The 24090-nt window shown below is 45.0% G+C and overlaps 1 protein-coding gene across 2 annotated transcripts in view; it reads right to left on the bottom strand.

Annotated features, from left to right (window-relative positions):
• The window catches only part of RPTOR (regulatory associated protein of MTOR complex 1), a 412277-nt gene that overhangs the window by 88751 nt on the left and 299436 nt on the right, over positions 1-24090 (bottom strand). For both annotated transcript variants that reach the window (XM_066587408.1, XM_066587407.1), the window contains exon 7: positions 16813-16872. In XM_066587408.1, the coding sequence (XP_066443505.1) occupies positions 16813-16872 (60 nt within the window). The remainder of the gene's footprint in view (positions 1-16812; positions 16873-24090) is intronic.

Raw genomic sequence — 24090 nt, forward strand, 5'->3', positions numbered from 1 at the left:
GGGGGTATCTATTATTCTGACACTCATGAGCCTTTCCAATCTTGGCTTGGTGTAGGAAAACAAAGTGTTCCTCAAAATGCTAAAAAGTAATGTTAAATTTGTACGTCTCCTAAATGGTTAAAAAAAAACGAAAGTTTTTCCAATGTGCGCCCAAAATAAAGTAAACGGGTGGAAATATAAATCTTTGCAAAAATTTCTATATTATGCTTGCACATATTTAAGATATTGCAGTTGGAAATGTGAAAAAATGACGATTTTTTTGAAATTTTCCCAATTTTGGCGCTTTTAATAAATAAACACAAATTCTATCAGTCTATTTTTTCTGCCTAAATGAAGTACAACATGTGGCGAAAAAACAATGTCACAATCGCTAGGATATGCAAAACCTTTCTTGTGTTTTTCCATGTTAAAGTGACACGTCAGATTTGCAAAATTTGGCCTGGTCATTAAGGCGCAAACAGGCTTGGTCACTGAGGGGTCAAGTATGCATCTTGCCACCAGCATAAGCTTCATCAATATTTATAAAACTTTCTATCACACCTGAACAGGGAACTTTTGATCCCATCTGCTCCTTTTGGAACAGATCAGGATGCCCTTTGTTCCAGCAGTTACCGTTATTCTTCCAGTACACATTCCCTAGACCGGCTGGCAGGGACTTCCAGCTACTGAGATAAGACAAAAAAAATTAATAACTGGTATTATGAGTAGAGATGAGCGAGCATACTCGGAAAAGCACTACTCGCTCGAGTAATGTGCTTTATCCGAGTATCGCTGTGCTCGGGTCTGAAGATTAGGGTGCCGCTGCGGCTGACAGGTGAGTCGCAGCGGGGAGCAGGGGAGAGCGGGCGGGAGAGAAGGAGAGAAAGATCTCCCCTCCGTTCCTCCCCGCTCTCCCCTGCAGCTCCCCGCTCCGTGTCGGCACCCGAATCTTCAGACCCGAGCACAGCGATACTCGGATAAAGCAAATTACTCGAGCGAGTAGTGCTTTTCCGAGTACGCTCGCTCATCTCTAATTATGAGTCATCTAATAGTTCTAGCCTGACATCAGTTATAATTTTCAGAAATGGGAGGATACTGCAAACACGAAGCATCCACTTTTGTTATGCAATCCCCAGAACATATGGAATCGCACACCCGCTGGGCTGCTAATGTTTTCTGTACAGTGCTTGATGTCTAATTGTTGGTAAATTCATGCTATGAAATATGGCGACCATAGTTCTCCTCCTAGAGCTCTTTCTGGGGAAATACGGATGAAAAATTAAATTAGGTTTTCATCCAGATGATCTGTGCATCTACTTAGTCGATGTCTCCATGATGTCACGGGGATGGGAGGTCAGAGGTGCAGCTGAGGGAGCCTTTAAAACTGCAGGAGGTCCACCCTCCCTAATTTGTCGGACCCAGGAGTTGCATCTGATGCAGGACTGTCCATCTTTCTGTGTGCTCCTCATAACCAGGACTATTTGAATCAGTCTCGTAGACTGGTATTTTTATTGTAAAACGGTTTTGCACTGATTTTGTATCTTCCTTACGCCCTTTGTATATTTTTATTATCTAAGCACAGCTAAACTTTTAGAATGAAGTCTAAACCTTCATTAGTCTTGTCCTTGGGTTTGTAAGCGATCCATAATCTCGAAGTACATAGTACTTGTGTGCACGATAATGGTCCTGCGTATAAAGGGCTCTACTCACTACACAAGTCTTGCAAACCAGCCCCGTATTAATATTCTCTGGGTACAATTCTGCTGTGGGGGTGCCTTAAGCTATAAAGATTGCATTGGTAGGTCACGGCATTTTAATAATCACTGAAGCACTAGCATTTAAAGGTCTGCAATTTTTTTATGTTTTTAGACCTGTAAGAGGCTTAAAGTGAATTTCCACCTTTCCTATAGCTTCATATCCATCTTGGGTTCAACATTCTGTGCTAAATAGGATTTCTTCAGGTGAGATGTGGAGAGAAGACAAGCGGGCAGAGCATTGTGAAAAAAGATGAGGAGCACGAACATGCAGCGACGGTGTGGAGTTGGTGCTGCTGGGCTAGTGACACTCGTTAGCCGAAAGGCTATATAGCATCGGTGTACATGCAGAAGACTGATGGAAACTAGGGCTCTAGTGCAACCTGGTAAGCAAGAAGCTGGGAGCTGAATGATAAATGATGATAAAAGCTTTATTAGATAACCAGCATGTGCCAGTTATCTTATAAAGCTTTCATCGTACTCTATCATTCAGCTCCCAGTTTCTTATAATTTCTTAATAGATCTTCATAATCCTCTATTTCATAGAGAACTCTAAATTTCCAGCAAAATGAAAATTATTCCCTAGCCACGGGATAAGGGCAAACGTAATACGACGAGAACCGTTGCTGGTCCGCGCTCCTGCAGCCTGCTTAGACAGCTGACAATCCTGAACTACTTGTTTATTTCGCGTGTAACACTTAATGAGAAGTGAACGAGCCAACAATGATTTATATGCCGGCTGAAATTGTCCTGTTTAAATGTTCCAAAAATTGTTCAAAGGAACGAACGTGAACGATCATCATTCAGTTTATACGCGAGTCAACAACTGGAGGATGAACGAGAATGGTTCGCTTCTCTTTTACGGCTTTAGGGCTCCCACCTACTTGCGTTTTTTTTAATGTGAATGTCAATGGAACTTTCCAATGTTAAAAACGCATCACAAGTTTGTGCTGTGCGATTTTCGTGCAATGCATTTTTAACATTAGAAAGTCCCATTGACATTCCCGTTAAAATAGCGCAAGTTGGTAGGAGCCCTTGGGGCCCCTTTCCACTAGCGAGGAAATCGCATGTTTTTAGTGCGATGCAAGAGTGCGAGCACCTGTTGTTCAATGACAGCCTTTCCACTTGCCATGTTTTAAGGCAAAGTGCAATGCAAGAAATAAAAATTGCAGCAGCAGGATTGTTTCAGTGTTTTGCTTGTTTATATCGGCCATACAGTACAATGGGAAAACCGATTTCTCGCATCGCATAAGCTTGTGATTTTGCAGCATTGCGATTTTCTCGCAGCGATATCGCCAGCTCCAGTGGAAAGGAGCCCTTAGACAGCATAAGACTCATCGTTGGCTCATTCACTTCTCTATAGGTTTTATACACACCGATCGTTAAGTGTTTTACATAGATATTTGAAATGCTAAACGAGAAGTTGAGGATTTTCACGATGATCTGCCTGTCTAAGCAGATTGCATGAGCGCGAATGAGCGAGCGATGACCACACCAGTTCGTTCAGGCAAACAAGAATGCTGCAGTTGTCGTCATGTGTAAAAGGGCCATAACCGATCAGTGGGCATCTGGTCCTTGGGAGCCCCACCAATCAATAGAACTGGGTCCTGAAGACACCCAAATGAATGCAGCTATGGTCAAGCATGTGCACCACCGCTCCGTTCCTTTTAATGGAATTGCCGGGGATGGTCAAATTCAAGTGCTTGTTCATCTCCAGCAGTTTAAGTTTAACTTCGTTTTAGTCATAAAGCACTCTAGAAGCTTGTTCAAGACAGGTAATTAAGGGGTTGAAGACTGAGCCCAATGGTGGATTACTAGTGATGCGCTTTCTGCAGCCAAATATACATGCAATTAAGAAAACATGCCCTACATAGTTCCATAGGCTTCAGACTAAGGCTGAATGTCCACGGGCGATGATCTGCCGGCGGATCATGCTGTGTGAAGCTTTCCATAGCGTTGCTATGGAAAGCGCAGTGCCAGCGTCTACAAGCAGAGAACCATAGCGATTCTCTGCTCGCGGGATCTAAATCGCGGCATGCTGCGATTCTCCGCGGTGAGCCTATCTGTTAGATAGGCTCACTGCTGAGACCTGTCAGCGCTCCCCCCTCGTCGGAATATCGCTGCCGATACCCCGTCATGGCTGTGGTTGGCTGTCCAATTAATGCTACTGACAAATGTGACTTTTGGGTACCCTTCTGACAACACCGAGGACCTTTTTGAAAACAGTCACTGCTGGTGTAGAGGTCAGGAACAGAAACAGAAAATCTTTATCACTTCCCATTATTTTCTCATTCAATGCATTGTTTTATATTATTCTACAGAACCCCCCGACATACATGCAAGTAGGTGATGAATCGGTTAACCATAATCAGTTACAATGAATAGTAAGTTCTAGAAGCGTGGGACACCGCCCAGAGAAGAGCGGATGCGCATCTTCCTCTCATTAGAGCTGGAATGCTGCAGAGAATCGAGAGCTCCACCTGCCATTTGTATTATGTAACGGGGTGTAGACATACTGGGGGACTTTCATTTACCTATGACCACAATATCAGCCGATTTCTTTCAGGAGCTTTCAGTCAGATACGGAAAACTAGATGTGTCCTTCACCGTCTCAATGCTTACAAAGAAGCAGCCATTGTCATACAGTAAACCTGGTCATCACATGAAAAGTACATTGTCTTCTATACGCTCAGGGAAAACTCTGACCAGATAAAGGCAGCACACATTAAAAGGAGATTTGTCATCTAACATTTTGTGCACATTGTAAGAATACTGCTAGTTAAAGCAGGTGTCTCAAAGAGGACCATTGTTCGTGGGCACTAGTAGATGTTCCTCTTCGAGACAGACTGACTAGCCGAAAGGCCTTACCAGATGTTCATTTAAAACAACCCTCTGGTCTTGGGATAAATTCTATACTGGGACCAGAGAGGGTGGAGGGTATATTGCCTGCATCTGTTCTCTGCCATCCGTCAGGTCTGCTGGTTTCAGCGCCCATTTTCAAGAGGGCAGATGCAGTTTTCAGATGACCTAATCCTCATAGTGCATTGTGGTAGTCTAACGCACTATACCTACCCTGACCGCCCAGAGCTGCTCACGTGACCAGAGAGTTCTGCACAGTTTCTAGATTGAGAGGATGGCGCATAAAAAAATATCTAGTTTAGTGTTCAAATTATTTTAATGAATTTTAATAAACAATCTTATTACAGCATATTCTCAAAACTGTTTTACGTCTGAAGTCTCAAGCCAGATCTTGCAAAGAAAAATGCCACCGATATTCCCAAGTCTGTACAGTTAATGCCCCCCCCCCCCCCAAAGGTCGCCTGAGGTAAGGTTGCCCCCTCGGTAGGTCTCTATTAATGAGGGAGCCGGCGATGATATGAGTGCTTCCAAATTTCAGAGATAATGTGTAATTAGAACAAACAGAATAAAAGGAAAATGTGGGGGAGGGGGCTATCTGCAGTGACCATGAGCTCCAATCTACACCTCTAAGGATGTAAACCACTGAGGAGGACTAGGTAGGGATAATACCCGATTGGAGGAGTTTTTAGGTTTGTGGAATTCCTGAATAAAATTTAGGCCGTCCGGATTGTGTAGCATTTTTGTATTTTGCCCTCATCTGTTGCTGCAAGTTCCTCCATTTGGTTTATGCTATCATGGGTCTCCAGCCACATTATCTGCCTCATGGCGATGAAGAAAAATCTGAGTGCACTTTTTTTTATTTTTGAGAGGGGTCCCAGGATCATGGACAGCAAAGCTGCTTCTGGTGTAGGAATCACAGAGTTCCTATATACCGCATTGTATAAGCTGGTAATTTCCTGCCACATAGCACCACGGGGGCAAGACCACCATATGTGGGTAAAGTCACCTCTCCCTATGGAACATCTCCAGCAGGTGTCTGGGGTCTGAGGGTACATCTTTGCTATACGAGAAGGAGTCCTATACCATTGAGATATGATTTTATAATTTGCTTCTTGGAATTTCAATGATACCGCCAGCGAATAGGTCAGTAAGAAAGCCTTGTTCCATACTTCCTCTTGGAAGGATCTCCCCAGCTCTGTCTCCCAATTCTCAACAAAACTCATTGTATCAGTGCGCGTTTCTACTGTCAGCAAGCAGGAAGAGCTCTCCAAGAGGGCCAGGAGATCGGGGTTTCCAACCAACGGGGTGAGGGGGCAGGGCGCAACACCAGGCCTATTCCTGAGGCAAAGCTATTCCAGGCCGCCAAGACCTGTCTCAGAAGAGGGGACAGCAAGGATACCCTACCAGCTCCCATGAGCATAAACCATAAGGAGCCTTTTATCAGGGCCCGAGAGCCTTCGCACTCCATGTCCACCTAAAGCTTAGAGGACCCACTGTGTAGAAAATCTAAAACACATCTACATTTGGCCGCCTTGTAATAAATAAAGAGCGAAGCTAGGCAGTCGCACGCCCCTGTCCCCCTTTCTTCGAATTAGGGTCTTGAATTTGACCCTGGGTCTTGTAACACCCCCCCCCCCCCCCCCCCGACCCATACAAATTCCATTGAGAGCTTACGGGGTTTGATTAGGTATGATTTAGGTAACTTTAGTGGTAAGGTTTGGAAGAGGTATAAGAACTTTGGTAAGGAGTCCATCTTTAGAGTATTTATCCTCCTGAACCATGAAATCGTGAGGGGTTGCCATCTCTTAAGATCTCTTCCAAAACTCTCCAGCATCGGTTTGAAATTTGCATCAAATAGGGCTTTAGGGTCGCTAGTGAGATTAATTCCCAAGTATTTAATATAGTTGCTCCTCTATTTAAAGGTAAAAGAGGTACTGATATCTGAAACTACCTCTGATGGGACTGTTATGTTAAGGATTTCCGATTTACTCATATTGACTTTAAAATTGCTGATTCTACCAAATCTCTCAAATTCTTCCAGAGCAACCGGTAGGGCAAGCCGAGGGTTCGTAGTGTACATTAATAAATCGTCGGCAAAAGGGGAGAGTTTATGCTCAGTGTTACCTATCCAAATCCCCTGGATATCAGAGTTGCTCCTAAGTACATTGGCCAGGGACTCAATCACTAGGACATATAAAAAAGGGGAGAGGGGGCAGCCCTGCCTTGTTATTTTAAAGGAAGAAGAGAGATCCATTTACCATGACTCGGGCAGATGGGTCTTTATATAGGGCCATGATCCAGTTTATAAATCTGGGTCCTAGGCCGACCTTTTTCTAAGTCGATTCCAGAAATCCTTAATGCATGCTATCAAAGGTTTTTCCGTGTCTACTAACAGTGTCGAGCCTGTGAGATCAGGGAAATTGATCTGATGGTGTTGTTCCTCGCCTCACGGCCCGGGACAAAACCAGTCTGCTCACGGGGCGAGTGGCTTCAAGCGGGATGCCAAAATCTTTGAAAACAATTTAGTGTCAATATTAAAAGGGGTTGTCCCGCGAAAGCAAGTGGGGTTATACACTTCTGTATGGCCATATTAATGCACTTTGTAATGTACATCGTGCATTAATTATGAGCCATACAGAAGTTATTCACTTACCTGCTCCGTTGGTAGCGTCCTCGTCTCCATGGTGCCGTCTAATTTCAGCGTCTAATCGCCCGATTAGACGCGCTTGCGCAGTCCGGTCTTCTCCCTGGTGAATGGGGCCGCTCGTGCCGGAGAGCTGGTCCTCGTACCTCCGCCCCGTCACGTGTGCCGATTCCAGCCAATCAGGAGGCTGGAATCGGCAATGGACCGCACAGAGCCCACGGTGCACCATGGGAGAAGACCCGCGGTGCATCGTGGGTGAAGATCTCGGCGGCCATCTTGCTAAGGTAAGGAAGAAGTCGCCGCAGCGCGGGGATTCGGGTAAGTACTAAACGTTTGCTTTTTTTTAACACATGCATTGGGTTTGTCTCGCTCCGAACGGGGGGCCTATTGAATTTAAAAAAAACCCGTTTCGGCGCGGGACAACCCCTTTAAGGAGGGATATGGGGCGATAATTGGAGCACAAAGAGTGATCTTTCCCTGGTTTTGGAAGGACCATAATTATTGCCTGTAAGGCATGGGATGGGAAAGGGAATGTCCCTGAGATGGCAATAAATGATTTTGATAAGATTGCACTCAATAGGTCTCCGAATATTTTGTAGAAACGTGGTGTAAAGCCATCTGGGCCTGGACTTTTACCTATTTTAAGATCTTTGATTACATCTTTAATTTCTTGTTCAATGATATCCTCATCTAAATGTCTAGGATGGAGAGAACCTTGGTACGAGTCTCAAAAATATCTGTCCTTAGTTAGATGACGCAAGACTACCTAAGTCCCCCCCCCACCCCGCTTTAATCTCTGAAGAGATGACACGATGGAAAAATAGTCTATGAAGAGCTATTGACACTTCGCAGACTTTTTTTTCTGGAGGAGGACTGTAAAACCAGGTTGAGTAATGTTTGGAATTGCAATTTGGGATGTTACCTGTGGAGGAGTCAGTCTCCTGTAGAAGTGCAATCATAACCTTGTTTTTGTCTAAGTGTTTGAGAATCTGACCTCTTATTTGGGCGGTTTATTTAGGCCCCTGGTGTTATAAGAACAAAATGTTAGGTTATCCATGAATATATATTTGACTAACGAGCTCTTGTCACTGGAGATTAGGCGTAGGGAAGGAGGGAGGGGAAGGAAAAAACATAGGAAATAACTGTACAGCCGGACCCAGCCCGGGACTTGGTAGGCTAGTCCCTGGGTAATACCGGGAAACGGACTACACTTAGTGTCATTCGGCCTAGTCGAGGAGGTGGGTGGGGGCTCCTCTCCTGCTTTCTCTTCCCATCCCAAACAAATAGTATAGTGTCCTGTATGGAACATATGAGCATATAAACATATACCAGGCAAATTTATAGAAAAGGTCGTAGGAGGTTTGACCCACCAGGCCGATGGGAAAATAGAAGTAATTAAAGTACAGCTAGCGTCACGTTAGATCCGAAAATAACTTTGTGATACCATATTAGGGAGAGAGAACAATAGGAAGAAAAGGAAGAAAGAGAAAACATGGGTGGAGGGAGATAAGTACATCAGGTTTCCCAGCATATCTGAAACCACCCAAACCGTATGGTCTCCGCTGTGCTGGGGGCACACAGGGAGACAACACCTTCAGATACCATCTCTCGGGGTTGCAGCAATCCCAAAGATGGTGCTAGCTTCTTCAGATTGGAGGGTGTCTGGGTATGCGGTCCTCCTCTCCACGTTTCGGTTCAACAGTGTGCCATGCTTCCACAGATGGTTGGGCTGGAAGCAAGGGCACAGTCGGCTACACCGGTAAGGAGATCCAAAGTACGTAAGAAATTTGGCAAGTCCCCTAGGGAATGAAGGGTTGCAGATTTGCCGTTTCTCAAGGCCACCAGTTGAAATGGGTAGTCCCAGCGATATGGGATGTTGCTCCCTCGGAGAGCGTCCAATAGTGGCTTTAGAGCCCTTTGAAGTCATAAGGTTCTTCTGGCTAAGTCTTGCAAGAGCAATATAGGAGTATCCCGATATGACAATTTTTTGACACTCCTGACCAGTTTTAGGATGTCTTCCTTGTCTTTATAAAAGTGGACACGGTAAATAACATCGCGTGGGCATTTTGGATCGAGATCCTTGGGGCCCAGTGCCCTATGGATTCGGTCTATTTCAATATGTTTGTCTTGAGACCTCTGGGTAAAAGCTCTGAAAAATTCCTGAGCCCACTGTTTTTAACTGAGCATTAGTGACTTCTTCTGGTAATCCCTTAATGCGATTATTCCACCTATGCCGGTTTTCAAGGTCATCAATGTGTGAGAGGATATTGGAGATCTGTGTGGACTGGGACAATATGACCTGTCTGTGAGATTCAAGAATTGACGCAGTTTGATCCTGCTTTTCCTCCAGGGCATTCACTCTATGGCCCATCTGCTGAATTTCTTTCCTGATTTGTGCCACTGCTTGTTTAGGGGTCTGTTTAAGGTGTGAAAATGAGGAGTTAAAGGGGTTGTCTCGCGAAAGCAAGTGGGGTTATACACTTCTGTATGGCCATATTAATGCACTTTGTAATGTACATCGTGCATTAAATATGAGCCATACAGAAGTTATTCACTTACCTGCTCCGTTGCTAGCGTCCCCGTCTCCATGGCTCCGTCTAATTTCGCTGGCTTCTTGCTTTTTTAGACGCGCTTGCGCAGTCCGGTCTTCTGCCTGGTGAATGGGGCCGCTCGTGCCGGAGAGCTGCTCACCGCATCGTCATCGTAGCTCCGCCCCGTCACGTGTGCCGATTCCAGCCAATCAGGAGGCTGGAATCGGCAATGGAACGCAAGGAAGGAGAAGAAAATCCACGGTGCACCATGGGAGAAGACCCGCGGTGCACCGTGGGAGAAGACCAGCGGCGCCATCTTTAAAAGAAGAATAGAAGAAGCTGCAGAACGTTGATGCAGGTAAGCGCAATGTGCTTTTTAAAAACTAACCTATGCTTTCTTTTTAACAGGGCAGAATGCGGGAGTAAGTGAAAAAAATTTTTTCCCGCTTTCGCCGCGAGACAACCCCTTTAATTTCAGCCTTTGTGGGGAGAGCCCTAATATGGGCCTTCCAATCCCATTAGTCTTCCACCTCCTTAGTGCTCATAAAGGGAGAGTATGGGATCCACATCCCTCTGGAATTCCTAGGGGAAGAAGAGTGCCATGAAGGAGAGCTGTCAGCCTCAACACAGTGCAGGGAGCTATGCTGTGGAATTGAGGGGGTTTCATATGTGCTTAGGGGTTCCCCCCTGGTGTTCATAATGTCTCTGGGACTGGATCCTGGAGAGTTATGTGGTGTATCACACTTAATGTGGGAGCTGCTGCTGGGGCCATGTGTATGGGAGATCTGCTGCACTGCCATGTTGTGATAGGTAGCCGGCACAGAGGTGTGAGAAGCTGCTTCATTAGGGGACTCTGTCCTCTCTCCATCCTCCTCCACCTCTCCCTGCTTATCCAGCAGCGCACTTCCCTGTTTTGGGAGGCTGCCATTGCTGGCCACATGTTCCACTGGGCCGTTAGGAGGGGGTCCTGGGCCCCCGCTAAGAAGCTGGCATCGGCGCTCCAGCAGAGCCATCAGTCCCCTTTCTCCATTCTCACCGCTCGCTACGGATGTGTGGCTTTCTCTGCTGCGGCTTCCGCTTGAATCCCTCTCTTATGTGGAGTGAAGAGCTGAGCTGGGAGCGAGCGTCTCCGGATCCACTGCCTCCCCGTCCGTGGAAGCCGCGGGGTTAAAGAAGCGGCTAATGCAGCCGCCCTCTCTTTTCGCTGCAGAGCGGGGCTGGGTCTTCTTTTTGCCCATGCTGAAAGAGAAGTCCTCCTGGGAAGATTATAAGGCCTGGTAGGGTAAACTCTGCAGATGGAGCAGGAGCTAAGCTTAGGTGCGTCCTATCCCGCCATCCTAGCACGTCAGTTTAAAGAATTTTACCAGATTACTATCCGCATACATCACACGTTATCGATGAGATGGTCATTGTAAGGAGATCCTATTCTCGGTGGCGTACAGACATTCCTATCTACTAGTGGGGACATTGGAGAGATGGGTTTATGTAAAGAAGGCAGTATAATGAGAGAACAGCAAGAACCTTACTCCTACTGGTCCTCCAGCAACTTCACTGATATGAAAAGCTGCAAATGTGCCTATAATATGTATAATGCTATATAATAGGTTTCCTTAAGCGGCATCTAAGTCGCTCATGCAGAGCAATTAAGAATTAGGGAATGAAACAAACCAATATTAGTAGAGGTATTGAAGCCAAACAAGTAGCTCGCTGAGTCCTCCCCTCATTGACAATGTCGTAATTGGAAAAAAAATAATATTGCTGAGTTCATAGTTTCTCAAAATCCCCAAGTAATCAGGAGGTAGAACAAAGCCTAAAGCTGCAGAACGGCCAGCGAGATCAGAAGCCATTGCTACAGCGGTTCCAAGCTTGATCTGCGTGGACATTTAATGAGATTTCCTTTGATTAAGGGACTTTGTTAAAAGGTGAGAGGTGCAGCACCTTATATTTCAGCCTACAAGAACAAATAGCACTACTTATTATAGCAGCAGTCTTATTCCTTATGGCACCTCAAGAAAAACCTCACCATTAATACTACAGGGTTAACTAGGAAACCCTTTGGGGATCTAGAAACACCCACATGAAAAATTCCAAGTGGCGCCCCCTGCCCAAGGGGCTGTTCATGGAGATCCCAGGTGGCGCCATGCAGATTCACCAATGACAACTATAAGTCAGCTGAATGGGGGAAAGATTCTAAAACCATATGTGATGCCAACAGTGGTCAAGGAATGCTCATTCTACTTACATATAAGTGATGTTGGAGCTCATCAATGTTAGGATCTACCCTGTATAAAGCTCTCTTGTTTAGCCAATAGAAAATAAAATGACCATAAGCCCTACAACCAGCAAGGTCCAAGTAACTTAAAGGGGTTGTCCCGTGCCGAAACGGGTTTTTTTTTTTTTCAACCCCCCCCCCGTTCGGCGCGAGACAACCCCGATGCAGGGACTTAAAAAAAAAACCAGCACAGCGCTTACCTGAATCCCCGCGCTCCGGTGACTTCTATACTTACCGGTGAAGATGGCCGCCGGGATCTTCTTCCTCCGTGGACCGCAGCTCTTCTGTGCGGTCCATTGCCGATTCCAGCCTCCTGATTGGCTGGATTCGGCACGTGACGGGGCGGAGCTACACGGAGCCCCATTGAGAACAGAAGAAGACCCGGACTGCGCAAGCGCGGCTAATTTGGCCATTAGACGGCGAAAATTAGTCGGCTCCATGGGAACGAGGACGCTAGCAACGGAGCAGGTAAGTGAAAAACTTTTTATAACTTCTGTATGGCTCATAATTAATGCACAATGTACATTACAAAGTGCATTATTATGGCCATACAGAAGTGTATAGACCCACTTGCTACCGCGGGACAACCCCTTTAAGGCTAGCGGTGGGGCACATGGCTCCTCATAGTGCATTAGAAAGAGAAACTAGATGCACCACATTTATCGCAGAAACTCGGCTGGATGAGAACTCTTGTATCTTGGACTGTCTAGTCCAACTTTATACCAAATATTAGTTGGCTTAGTTTACACCAGTTTTTGTATCAAAATATTAATTTAGATTTATGTAATGGACCTGACAAAATAGACCAAACTACAGGTGTGGAAAGAAAAAAACCAAATGGTTTAAAATGTAAATTAAAAACTTGTCACTGCATATGTATTCACCCTCTTTGATATGAAATCCCTAAATAAGGTTTGGTTCAACCCATTAACCCAAGAAGTCACATAATTAGTTGTATAAGATCCCCTGATGTGCAATTAAAAAAAGTGTCACATGATCTGCCATGTCAGTATAAATAACCTATTCTGAAACAGATTCAAAGATTCAACAAGACACTAACGATAACTCTTAAGGAACTCCGAAGAGCCACAGCGGAGATGGAAGTAGCTGTCCGTAGGCCCACTATAAATCCTACACTCCACACAGTGAGCCTTTATGGAAGAGCAGTCAGAAAAAGTCCATTGCTTAACTAAAACATAAGGAGATACGTCTGGAGTTCCCCACGCAGCCTGTGGCCGACTCCCTAACAGAAGAAGGGTCTGTGGTCAAATAAACTAAAACTGAACTTTTTGGTCATCATGGGAAATTCTGTGAGTGGTGAGAACCCAGCACTTCCATCACCCCAAGAACACCATTCCTACCGTTAAGCGCGGTGTTGGCAGCATCATGCTAGGCGGGTAATTTTCATCAGCAGGAATCAGAAAACTGGTCCGGATTCAAGGAGGGATGGATGGCCGTAAATACGGACCAATTCTTGAGGAAAACTGGTTTGTCTGCCAGAGATTTGAGACCGGTATGGAGATTCACCTTCCAGCAGGACAATGACCCGAAACATACTGCTCTCGCTACACTAAAGGTATCTAAGAGAACACATGGAAATGTCTTGGGACGGCCTAGTCACAGCGCAGACATCAACCCAACTGTATACTGCTGTGTATATTGCACTGTATACTGTTATGTATTATGACTTATTTCATCAATCATCTATCTTCCAGTAATGAAGCAGCCTGTAATCCAGTAATCTTAGAGAAAATATGAATAATAATGGCAGAAACATTTTATTACCAAATAGCACCTTTAAAATCCAGTATTCTTCAGTCCATTCAAATCTTAAAAATGTTATTTTAACCACTTAAGGACCAGGGTGTTTCAGTGTGAAAGGACTAGACACTTTTTACCTTGTAGTGGTTTTAGGGCCCTGTTTTTTCTTCTTCAGTTACCAATATTTTTGCCGCATTTTATTTTCTATGACATATAGGGCTATTTTTTTCTATATATTAACTGATTTTTTTCTCATTTTTTTTTTATTTCTTAGGAGTATAAAGCTTAAAAAAGCAAACAAAAATGTATTTATTTCATAGTGAACTTTAATTAATATATTTCTGCTAAAAGTACAGTAATGGGACCCTCATTTTGTTTCAGATGTTTTGATATATAATTTTTACAGTCTCGGATTACGTGACACATATTGAGATTGCAGTCAGTTCGTTTTCATATTCTATTCTGTAATTTCTTTTAAATTTATTATTGCAACCATTTTATTTTTAACATATATGTCCCCCATAACGTCATATGAGACCCCTGAGCGACATTCACGCAGTTTTTAAAATAAATATATAAGTCTCACACTTTTCCACTGGTGTCACTGATCAAGCTGATCTGTGTCTGCTAGGACCCTGCAAGCTCTGCTGTGGCGAGGAGCACCTGGCAGTCACATGATCAACGGCACGAATAGCAGGGATGACACTTTCACTTACTCTATTTACTACATAGTGCTAAGTGCTGTGAAGCCTGCAAGAGACAAGGCAGAAGCTGTTAAAAACAGCTACTGCCTTCTCCTCTGGGTCCTTGGCTGTGAACAGCAGCTAAGGCTCCGACCTGCTCCTGTTACATTGCAGAAGCTTCAATTCCATGTCATATTTTTGTTATTGGATGGGATTACGGCCTAGGGCCAAACGCCGTAAATTTACGTTGCTTGGTCTTTAATTAGTTAAGGTCCATAGAAATGACCTGGAAAAGGTTAAAAACTCCAGTATCAAACAATGCAGGAATAGAAGAGTTAGCAGATTTTGGATTAATGCCCTACCTGGACTATAAATAATTACCACCAGCCCCTCTGCTCATGGATATCGCTAATTAATCTGAACATGCTTGGTCTCCCAAGACTGAATGCTCTAAAACCAATTATCTTTTCCTCCTTGCTCCTGGGCTTTAGTCAATGTGAGATTGTCTTTTGAACACAAGGTGATCTTGTCCTGAACATCTCTGACCACTCCAGAATAGGGGCTGTACACAGTCATACTGGTAAAGTTACAGGGTCTAGTTGTAGACAGCGACTATAACAACTTTACAGATGTAATTAAGAGGTGGTGGACACATGCTGCACTACAGTAAATTATGTGGATTGTCTTTGGTCTCATGTTTTTGATCACATGAGCCATCCGCATTCCCATCAGCCTCCTTTAAAATGAGATTGTATAGTCCTTACGTTTAACTATGTCCTGGGGTGTATTGGTATTAGTGTAGTATGTCTCTAATGGATGTATGGGTTGGCTGGCTCACCGACAGGTAACGTCCAGGTCACGCCTCAAGAAATAAAAAAAATAAAAAAAAAGTAACACTTTTGTCATGCACCCATAGGAAATAATGGGCGATTCCTGCAGTGGAATTGACAAAAATGGGACACGCTGCGATTTTTCGATCTCACACTAGCAGTGCAAGCTAAAAATAATAATGGGTTATTTCAAAATGTGCAAGTTCTGTGCAGCTCGCAAATCGCACAAAACTCGTGCATATTCACCCATATAAATACACCAGTGTTTCTCAGTGTATCCAGACATAGTACATAGTACCCTCTTTCCATATGCTGTAGTGAAACACCCTCCCCAAGGCTATTACCGTATATACCAGCGTATAAGACGACTTTTGAACCCCGAAAAATCTGCACTGAAGTCGGGGGTCGTCTTATACACCGGTAATACAAAAAAAACCAAAAGTGTAAAAAAAAAAAATCATTAGTCACCTCCCCCGGCGTTCTGTCGCGCTCCAGCAGGATGTCGCTCGCTCCTCGTCCCCGGCGTAGCATTGCTTTCTGAATGCGGGGCTTGAAATCCCCGCCTCCAGAAAGCTAATACACACGCCGTCAGCCATTCAATGACAGCATTGAATGGCTGTGATTGGCTGAAGGCGCACGTGTGTTAGCAATCACACCCATTCAATGATGTCATTGAATAGTGTGATTGGCTGAAGCCACGTGTGTTTTAGCCAATCATAGCCATTCAATGATGTCATTGAATGGCTGTAACTGGCTGACGGCGTGTGTATTAGCTTTCTGGAGGCGGGGATTTCAAGCCCCGCATTCAGAAAGCAATGCTGCGCCGGGGACGAGGAGCGAGCGACATCCTGCCGGAGCGCGACAGAACGCCGGGGGAGGTGAGTAATGATTTTTTTTTTCTCCACTGTATTACCGGCGTATAAGGTGAAAGTTGGGGGGTCGTCTTATACGCCCCGTCGCCTTATACGCCGGTATATACGGTATTCACTGAGCTGTACTGTACATTACACTGTCATTAGAAAAGTACAGGTACCCCATAGGACATGATGACTAGCCCCGGAGGTATATGCACCACAGGTTGAGAATCTGGGCCGTCCTGCGTATGGAGTCTACACCAAAAACCTTTAGGGAGAAATTTGGTGACATTACAAGTTGTGTTCTTGGCGTCCCACAGACAACTAATATAGTGCACTCACTAGAAATAACCACTATCGCCTCTTGCTGTCCTCAAAGTAATATTCTTTATTTCAAACCACATTATTAATACTACTGAGGGTTGAAGTTTATTATCAAACAGAAGGCAAAAGGAGGCCTGCAAAACAGAGGGGCGCAAGAACTGCAGGACAACCGCTTTCACTCAACTCACCAAGGTCAGTCACAACCATTGAAATTCATTAGCTTATTCAAGTACGTACACTTGCCATAAAACCAGGCAATCTCTTTAAAAATGCCTAAAACTAGATTAAAAAAAAATATTGGATTTCGAAACCTTTACTTACTTCTCAATGAGGTCCAGAGTGACACCAGGCACAAGTTTGACACTTTTCTGCATACAAAACCTACAACACAAGACAAAAACAAGAGATTTTAATACACAGAAACCTGTACACCCAAAAAATGGATTTTGCTATCCATCTTTAAAAGGGCTTCCAGAATTAAAAAAACATGTATCTCTTCCAAAAATAGTACCATACCTGACCTTAACTTGTATGTGCTGATGTGGCTCAGGGCAATTGACTTCAATGGAGCCGAACTACAATACCACACACAACCTCATGGACAGCCGTGCCATGGTTTCTGGAAGAAACCAGCCATGTGTTTATAACTCTGCATATCCCTTAGGCTACATGTCCACGGGCATGATTTCGCCGGCGATTTTGACGCTGCCTGAAAGCACAGCTGCGGCGTCCACGAGCGGAGAATCATAGCGATTCTCCGCTTGTGGGATTTAAATCGCAGCATGCTGCAATTCTCCGCGGTGAGCCCATCTGTCAGATAGGCTTAGTGCAGATAACCGTCAGCTGTCTCTTGCTCCCTGGCGGTGGCTCCCGTGGCGGAGATCTGCTGCGGGATATCACTACGCGCGTGGACAGGCAGCTTAAATCAAACTACTAGCCACCATTTGTCCGTTATATGTATGTGTGTTGGTGCTTCTCATGTTGCGCCCCTGGTGACGTCATCGCAGGTCCTACAACATATATAAAAACAAAGCCTGACCGACAGAAGAACAACAAAGTTAGGGCTCTTGGAAGGAGAGCACAAAAATAACAAAATGAGAATACAACTAAGTCGTTATTATCTCAGATACAACTCAGCGGTCCTGACAGAAGACACTGACCCACCACCACCACAGAAATCTGGTAGGCTGAAGGACCCGTGGTGATGTTACTGCTGAGGGAGGAGCCTTTGTGAAGTTTGGTAGAAGAGATCTGGTGGGCTGAAGGACCTGTGGTGATGTCACTGCTGTGGGAGGAGCCATTGTGCAGTTTGGTAAAAAGTACTGTATACTGGATAAGCCGACAGCAGCCACCAGGAGCTGTGAGGACGTCACCATCATGTGATCGCCTGTATGGGTGGAGTCAGTGATCACATGACCAGGGGCTTATCACTGTATCCAGGAGTCTGCTGAGCTGGTGATGTGTGGAAATCATCATGGATGTACCACAGCTGTGTGTGTGTGTGTGAGAATCAGGATACATGTAGTAGAGCTGTGTGTGTGATATGTGGGGATTATAATGCATGTACTACAGCTGTGTGGGTGCATTATGTCACCAGAAACACTGACACCATAATTTCCTAATAAGTACTAGTAGTCCTATTGTAGTGGAAATCCAATATATCTATATTGGATAGTGGACAGTGGACCTGTTTTTATATGTTAAGCATTCTGTATACCAAATTACAGTACTTTTCCATTGTTGTCTGTTTTTCTACGATTATAGATATTCTTTCATGTATTCAATATATGTACTTCCTCATATCATGAAACTTTCCGCTTACTAAACTCTGTAAACAAAGCTAGCAGTTAGTAACTCTAGAAGAAGTAAAATCAGACATAAATAACCGCAGTCTGAAGCAGCTACCGCAATAATAACCCAAGCAGTTTTACTGGAAACTTATGCAAATAACACGGGAAATTTATGCAATTAATAGTTCAAGCTGTAATATCCAATCATATCGCAGGAACCACACGTGGGTCCAAGACAACCCACTCATCTCGTCCTGCTACCACATGATGGCCAATGGCAGATGACCGGAGGATGGAAGAATTTCAAGATGCTTATCCAATAATTAAACAATACGTTGTATCTATGTAATCTTTGACCTGCCCAGATGGGCAGATATGTTAAACTCTTTAAAAGGGGCTGCGCGCCCAACAATAAAGCAGAATTGAGGAAGCCTATACATGCTGAACCTGTGTCAGTGTGAAATCTTCTTATGCGCATAATCAATTCATAATTATTCTGGAAGGGTGTAAACATTCCTAATTGATTAAGTCGTTGGACGCAAAAGGAAATCCAGGACACTATCTGTACACAATAGTCTACAAAGTAGGAGGAGCTGAGCAGATTGATACTGTAAGAGTAACCTGTAATAGTGTTTTACACATTTTATTTCAGGGTTAGAATGGTTCGTAACGGACTTGTAAAAGCAGTCAAAAACCAGTTCAGTGGAGGAGGCTTTAGCAAAAGTATATGTTCAGATTGAAATAAGATAACTGCCAGCCTTGGCAAAAGTATACATTCACCAGTAAGCTTGAGATACTGTAATGGTCACGTCAGCTGCCACTTTTGGTTAATTTGATAACTATTGCTGGGTTACGGAAACCTAACCCCTCTGTCAAACAATGATCAGCTCCTGCTACAGTGTGTTTTTCATATATACCTTTTACTCAAAAGAGCTTCACAGGATGAAGCGAATTTTGAAACGCAACATGTCTGACACTGTATTCTCTAATGCACTGCATATGCAATTAGCCATACGTGATTGAAGAGGTTATGATACCCTTTGAGTATCACCTAAATGAAGTGATTACTCCAACAAAATATAGTTGTGTGGAAAAAGATTCAGCATAACTTGTTTTTTATTCACTTTAATCTCTGTTCTTTCTACACTTAGGATTCCAGTTGGCAGTCTTCATAGACTGGTAGAGTTGGAAGGGACCTCCAGGATCATCAGGTCCAACCTCCTGCTCAGTGCAGGATTCACTAAATCATCCCAGACAGTCTTCTTGATTGACCGCCATCTTTAGACGCAGTCATACAGGGAAGACGGTCTAATAGAACTGCTCACTGGACTCCTAAATGTAAAATGGTCAGGAATTCTATGAAATATACGTTATACAGAATCTGTCCTCATAAAGCAGTATCTGCTCAACTGCTCCTGCTTTATACCATGCTGCAGCAAATCAGACTCCGTGTTCAATGTGACAGGTTCCTTTTATGATATATTTGTTTGATCATGAACGTCCATCCCATTATACTGATGAACGGAGTACAGCTTAAATATTTTTCTAGAGGAACTATCTTCTATGCTCCTAGTGGGTTAAGGCTGCCTGTCCACGGGTGTTTTTGAATTGTGTTCCCCAGCCGCGGGGAACGCAATGCACGCTTTCCAAAGACTTGTTATGGAAAGGGCTTCCCCCCTGTCCATGAGCAGAGAATCATAGCGATTCTCTGCTTGCGGTCGGCAATTCACAGCATGCTGCGAATTGCCGCGACTCTCTGTTGTCAGCCTGTCAGATAGCCTGACCACGGAGATTCACCTGCCGGCTCCTTCTCCTGGGCGGCGGCGATTTGCCGCGGGATTTTGCAACGCCCGTGGACAGGAGGCCTAAAGGGGTTCATAGAATCACAAAACATGGCCTTTCAGAATCAGCGCCACACCTGGGCATGGGTTGTGACTAGTAGTGCAGCTCAACACCGCTGAAGTTAGTGGGGCCAAGTTGCAATGCAACCCACAATCCTGTGGACAGATGTGGTGCTGTTTCTGCGTGAAAGCAGCCATCTTTTCTAATGCTGTATGACTGCATAACTAGAACTCAAACATGTAGCAGTTGATTTTGAAGCCCATCTATCCACTTGCTTTACTGATGCAGAAAAGTATTTAGGAATAAAAATGTGTGTGGGTAAGGGAATTTTCTCATCTTTCTGGAGTTGATCTTCCAGCTGACACTTCCATAATAGCGATATCAAACTCCGCTCCCATCTTTATGGGGACTTTCCAACTTCATCCCAAAATGCGGAATATAGTCATGTCACCTGCTGCGCCAATCTACATAATGCTATCTGACCGGCAAGTCCATGCATCTGTAAGACAACCCTGCTATAGATATCAATGGGCTGTATACTCCATCAAAAACAAGTCTCCTTTAGCCAATGTGCTGCGGCTTATAAACATTCAATTTCACCTATTTGTCCTATAATCCTGACAATAAATCTCCCATCCCTGCAGATTAGCTGTTCTTTTGGAAAGTATTAAGAATAGCATGTTACCTATGTAGGGACTTGTGGAGATGGCCGTGATCCACACTGGGATGATAGAGTGTTATAATGAGAGATTAATTGTAAAACAAAGCATTCTTTAATGAAGCTCTCCATGCGATTCACTAAGGCCTCCTGTCCACGGGCGTAGCGATATCCCGCAGCAGATCTCCCCTGCGGGAGCCGCCCCCGAGGAGAGCTTACAGCTCTTCGCGCTGAGCCTATCTGACAGATAGTCACAATTCTCTGCAGTGAGCCTAATCACAGCATGCTGCGATTTAAATCCAGCGAGCGGAGAATCGTTATGATTCTCCGCTCGTGGACAGCGGGCTGCACTTTCCATAGTAGTCTATGAAAAGCGTTCACTGCGTTTCCGGTGGCTTGATTATCGCCGCAGAAATGCAGTGAAGAATTGCCCGTGGACAGGCAGCCTTATTCGAACTAGAAATATACATTTTGTATCATTAAAGAGATGGAACATGTACACATGAACATTCCTATAAATACCGGGCTAGAGGTGCAGAAAAAAAAAAAAAAAATTCTCAAATTAAAAAATCAAAAGTGCACAGGAAAAAGGAACGTAATTAAAATGGGTTTTCTGGGCTATTTGTTTAGCCACCCAGGATCCTGACCAATGAGATGTTCGGGCGCCCGCTGCCACTGGCAAAGCACAGGTTACAGGACAGAAGCAGACAGCTCTGACCCCTGGGCAGTTGCAATTGCTGGTAAATGCAGACACGGTTCTCACCAATTTCAATGTCAATTATGACGCCGCCCACTACGTATGGGTTGGAGCTATATGCGTTTTGCCAGTGAAAGTGGTCACCCAAGCAGTTGATTGCCTGGGGTCCCCAGTTGATCAACTACTGATGATGACCTATCTTCAAGATAACTCAAGAAAATAGCTCAAAAAACCACTTTAACCCCTTAACCCTTTGAGGACCAAGGACATTTTTGTTCCATAGTTTTAAATGGTTTCAAATACGATTGAATTAAAGGGGTTGTCCCGTCGTCCTGTATGAAGACGCCGGACCGCCGGGATTCAGGTAAGCGCTGTGCGGGTTGTTTTTTTACCCCCTGCATCGGGGTTGTCTCGCGCCGAACGGGGGGGGGGGGGTTAAAAAAAAAAAAAAAAAAAAACCCGTTTCGGCGCGGGACAACCCCTTTAATTACTGTCCTGGAAGTGTTAAAGTATTAGGGAGGAGAGAAAAACAACAGTCACAGTCCTTCCATAAGGCGGCATTGGATGAAGAATGCGTTGGAGTCTGTAGGCTTGTCCTGGGTTTGATCTTAAAGCGATGCTATCCATCTCTGAGCCAAAGCAGATATTCCCTGTCCTCCATGCCGCTGCACCAAATTAGGGAAAAACGCAGCAGCCCCTTTTTCTCTTTCTTCTTGTCTACTATTTACTGCATTACACTAGATAAAGTTCTTGATAGCGGAGGTGGTTTCTGAAAACAAAGGTCCCCTGTCCTGACTGATGGGGGCACAGAGGTTCCTCTCCAGGAGCAACTCTTTCATTCTCTGCCTGCTTGCATCAACTACTGTAGACCTCATACCTGACATATGTTCGTGTCCCAGATGTGAGACCCTCATATCAAGGATAGGACATATCGCGACAGAGGATCACAGCATGCTTCTGGATTCCCCTGAATTAAATGCTTTGTTTCTCGGATGGCGCCCTATGAAGGCGAAGTCCAAAAACTGACCCAGACAGGTTTTGTTTTTTTGAAAGAACAGAAACTCACTACCAGTCACTTTCAGCCAATCTGTTTTCAGAGTACCTGCGCAAACGAGAGGACCCTGAAAAAAATGGCATCTGCATCATAGCTAAGAAACCCCAGCGCATGCTTCACTGACGCCAAGCCCCGTTTAAAAGGAGGCGCATCGGCCATAGAGCGAATTGACGTCCGTCAAAACGAGGCCCTGGAGGATGCAGGACACCCCGACTCTTCGGCATAGCGAGGCAGTTGTCAGACAAGCTTCGGGTTGGACCAGACCCTTATGCACATTATCTGTGTAGGAAGGATCCATGAAGAAACACTCTAGGAGCGAAGTTGGAGACTGCTCTGCTACAGAGTACTCCTCACTGTCACCGATGACCTGAGTGACCCACATCAGCATGGACACGGCTGACTGAGCCAGCAGTCCAGTGTTCCTAGAAAGCACTAGATGCCGGATTGGTTCCGAGGCCACCTAGAGTGACGGTACCCATAGCATTCCGCGTGTTCGAGCTTACCAGAAGGGAGCTAGTAGGCAGACCTACCACCCCCAGACTCCCTGTTGGAGAGTAGACCCATGTACTACCACTATACTTGGACAGAGCAAGACTGTCTTGAAATATGAGATATTCTTTGACTGACTGGACGTCAATCTCGTACTGTGGTGGAGCGCACATAGTATGTGTCGCTGGGCATCCCTAGCCTAAGTCTCATACTGTAATCTGAGATCGTGCTACAGCTGCCTACAAGGAAACTGCAGTCGGGCCACCATAGGGGAGCTAGCTGTTAGGTAAGGCTCACGCGTTCCGGAGTGGAGAAGAGAAGCGACAGAACCAGACTTTCTGAGCACAGTAAGATTCCCATATGGAAGGAACCACAGGAGTCAGCAAGGCCAGAGGATTGCTGATAACCAGCTCGAGCCAGTTTGTTCGGAAGACTAAAAACTTGACGTAACTCTTGTACAGTAGCGAGAGCACACATAGAACGTCTCCCGCCTCTCCTCCTAGACACGGACAGTGCGCGAAGACTGTCTGCAGAGACTGCAAGTAGGCAACCCTCGGTGAGCCGCAAGGCAAGGCTCAACCTGGACTGGAGCAGTCATGAGGAGCGATGAATTCGGCAAATCCCTGTGCAAGTACTGTTTCATGGAAGGTACCACAGATCTCAGCAATCATGAAGCCATGCAGACACTTAGTTAGAACATTGTTGTTCGTAAGCCGAAATATTCTCTGCTGATGTAATCTCGTACGGCAGCGAGAGTGCACTTGGTACATGGCTTTGGTCGGCATGTCCGCGTATCATCCTGGACTCTGACACTGCGGTACGTCTGGCTCCAGTGAACTGCAGGAGGGGCAACAGGGGAGCTACCGACAGGCAAGGCTCAACCCAGAGCAGACATGAGGGCAGATGAGTCCAGAGACTCCATGTGTAAGAACTCCTTCTCTATGGAAGGTACTATCGCTCCCCCACGCCGCATAGCGGCAAGACCTGCAGAGTGGTAAAAAAGACCACCACAGCTCAGCAAAAAAAAAGGAGCAGCGCAAAAGATAGCCTTGGGGCAGAAGTAAAAAAA

This window comes from Eleutherodactylus coqui, chromosome 13, assembly GCF_035609145.1.
Source record: "Eleutherodactylus coqui strain aEleCoq1 chromosome 13, aEleCoq1.hap1, whole genome shotgun sequence".
Classification (NCBI taxonomy): Eukaryota; Metazoa; Chordata; class Amphibia; order Anura; family Eleutherodactylidae; genus Eleutherodactylus; species Eleutherodactylus coqui.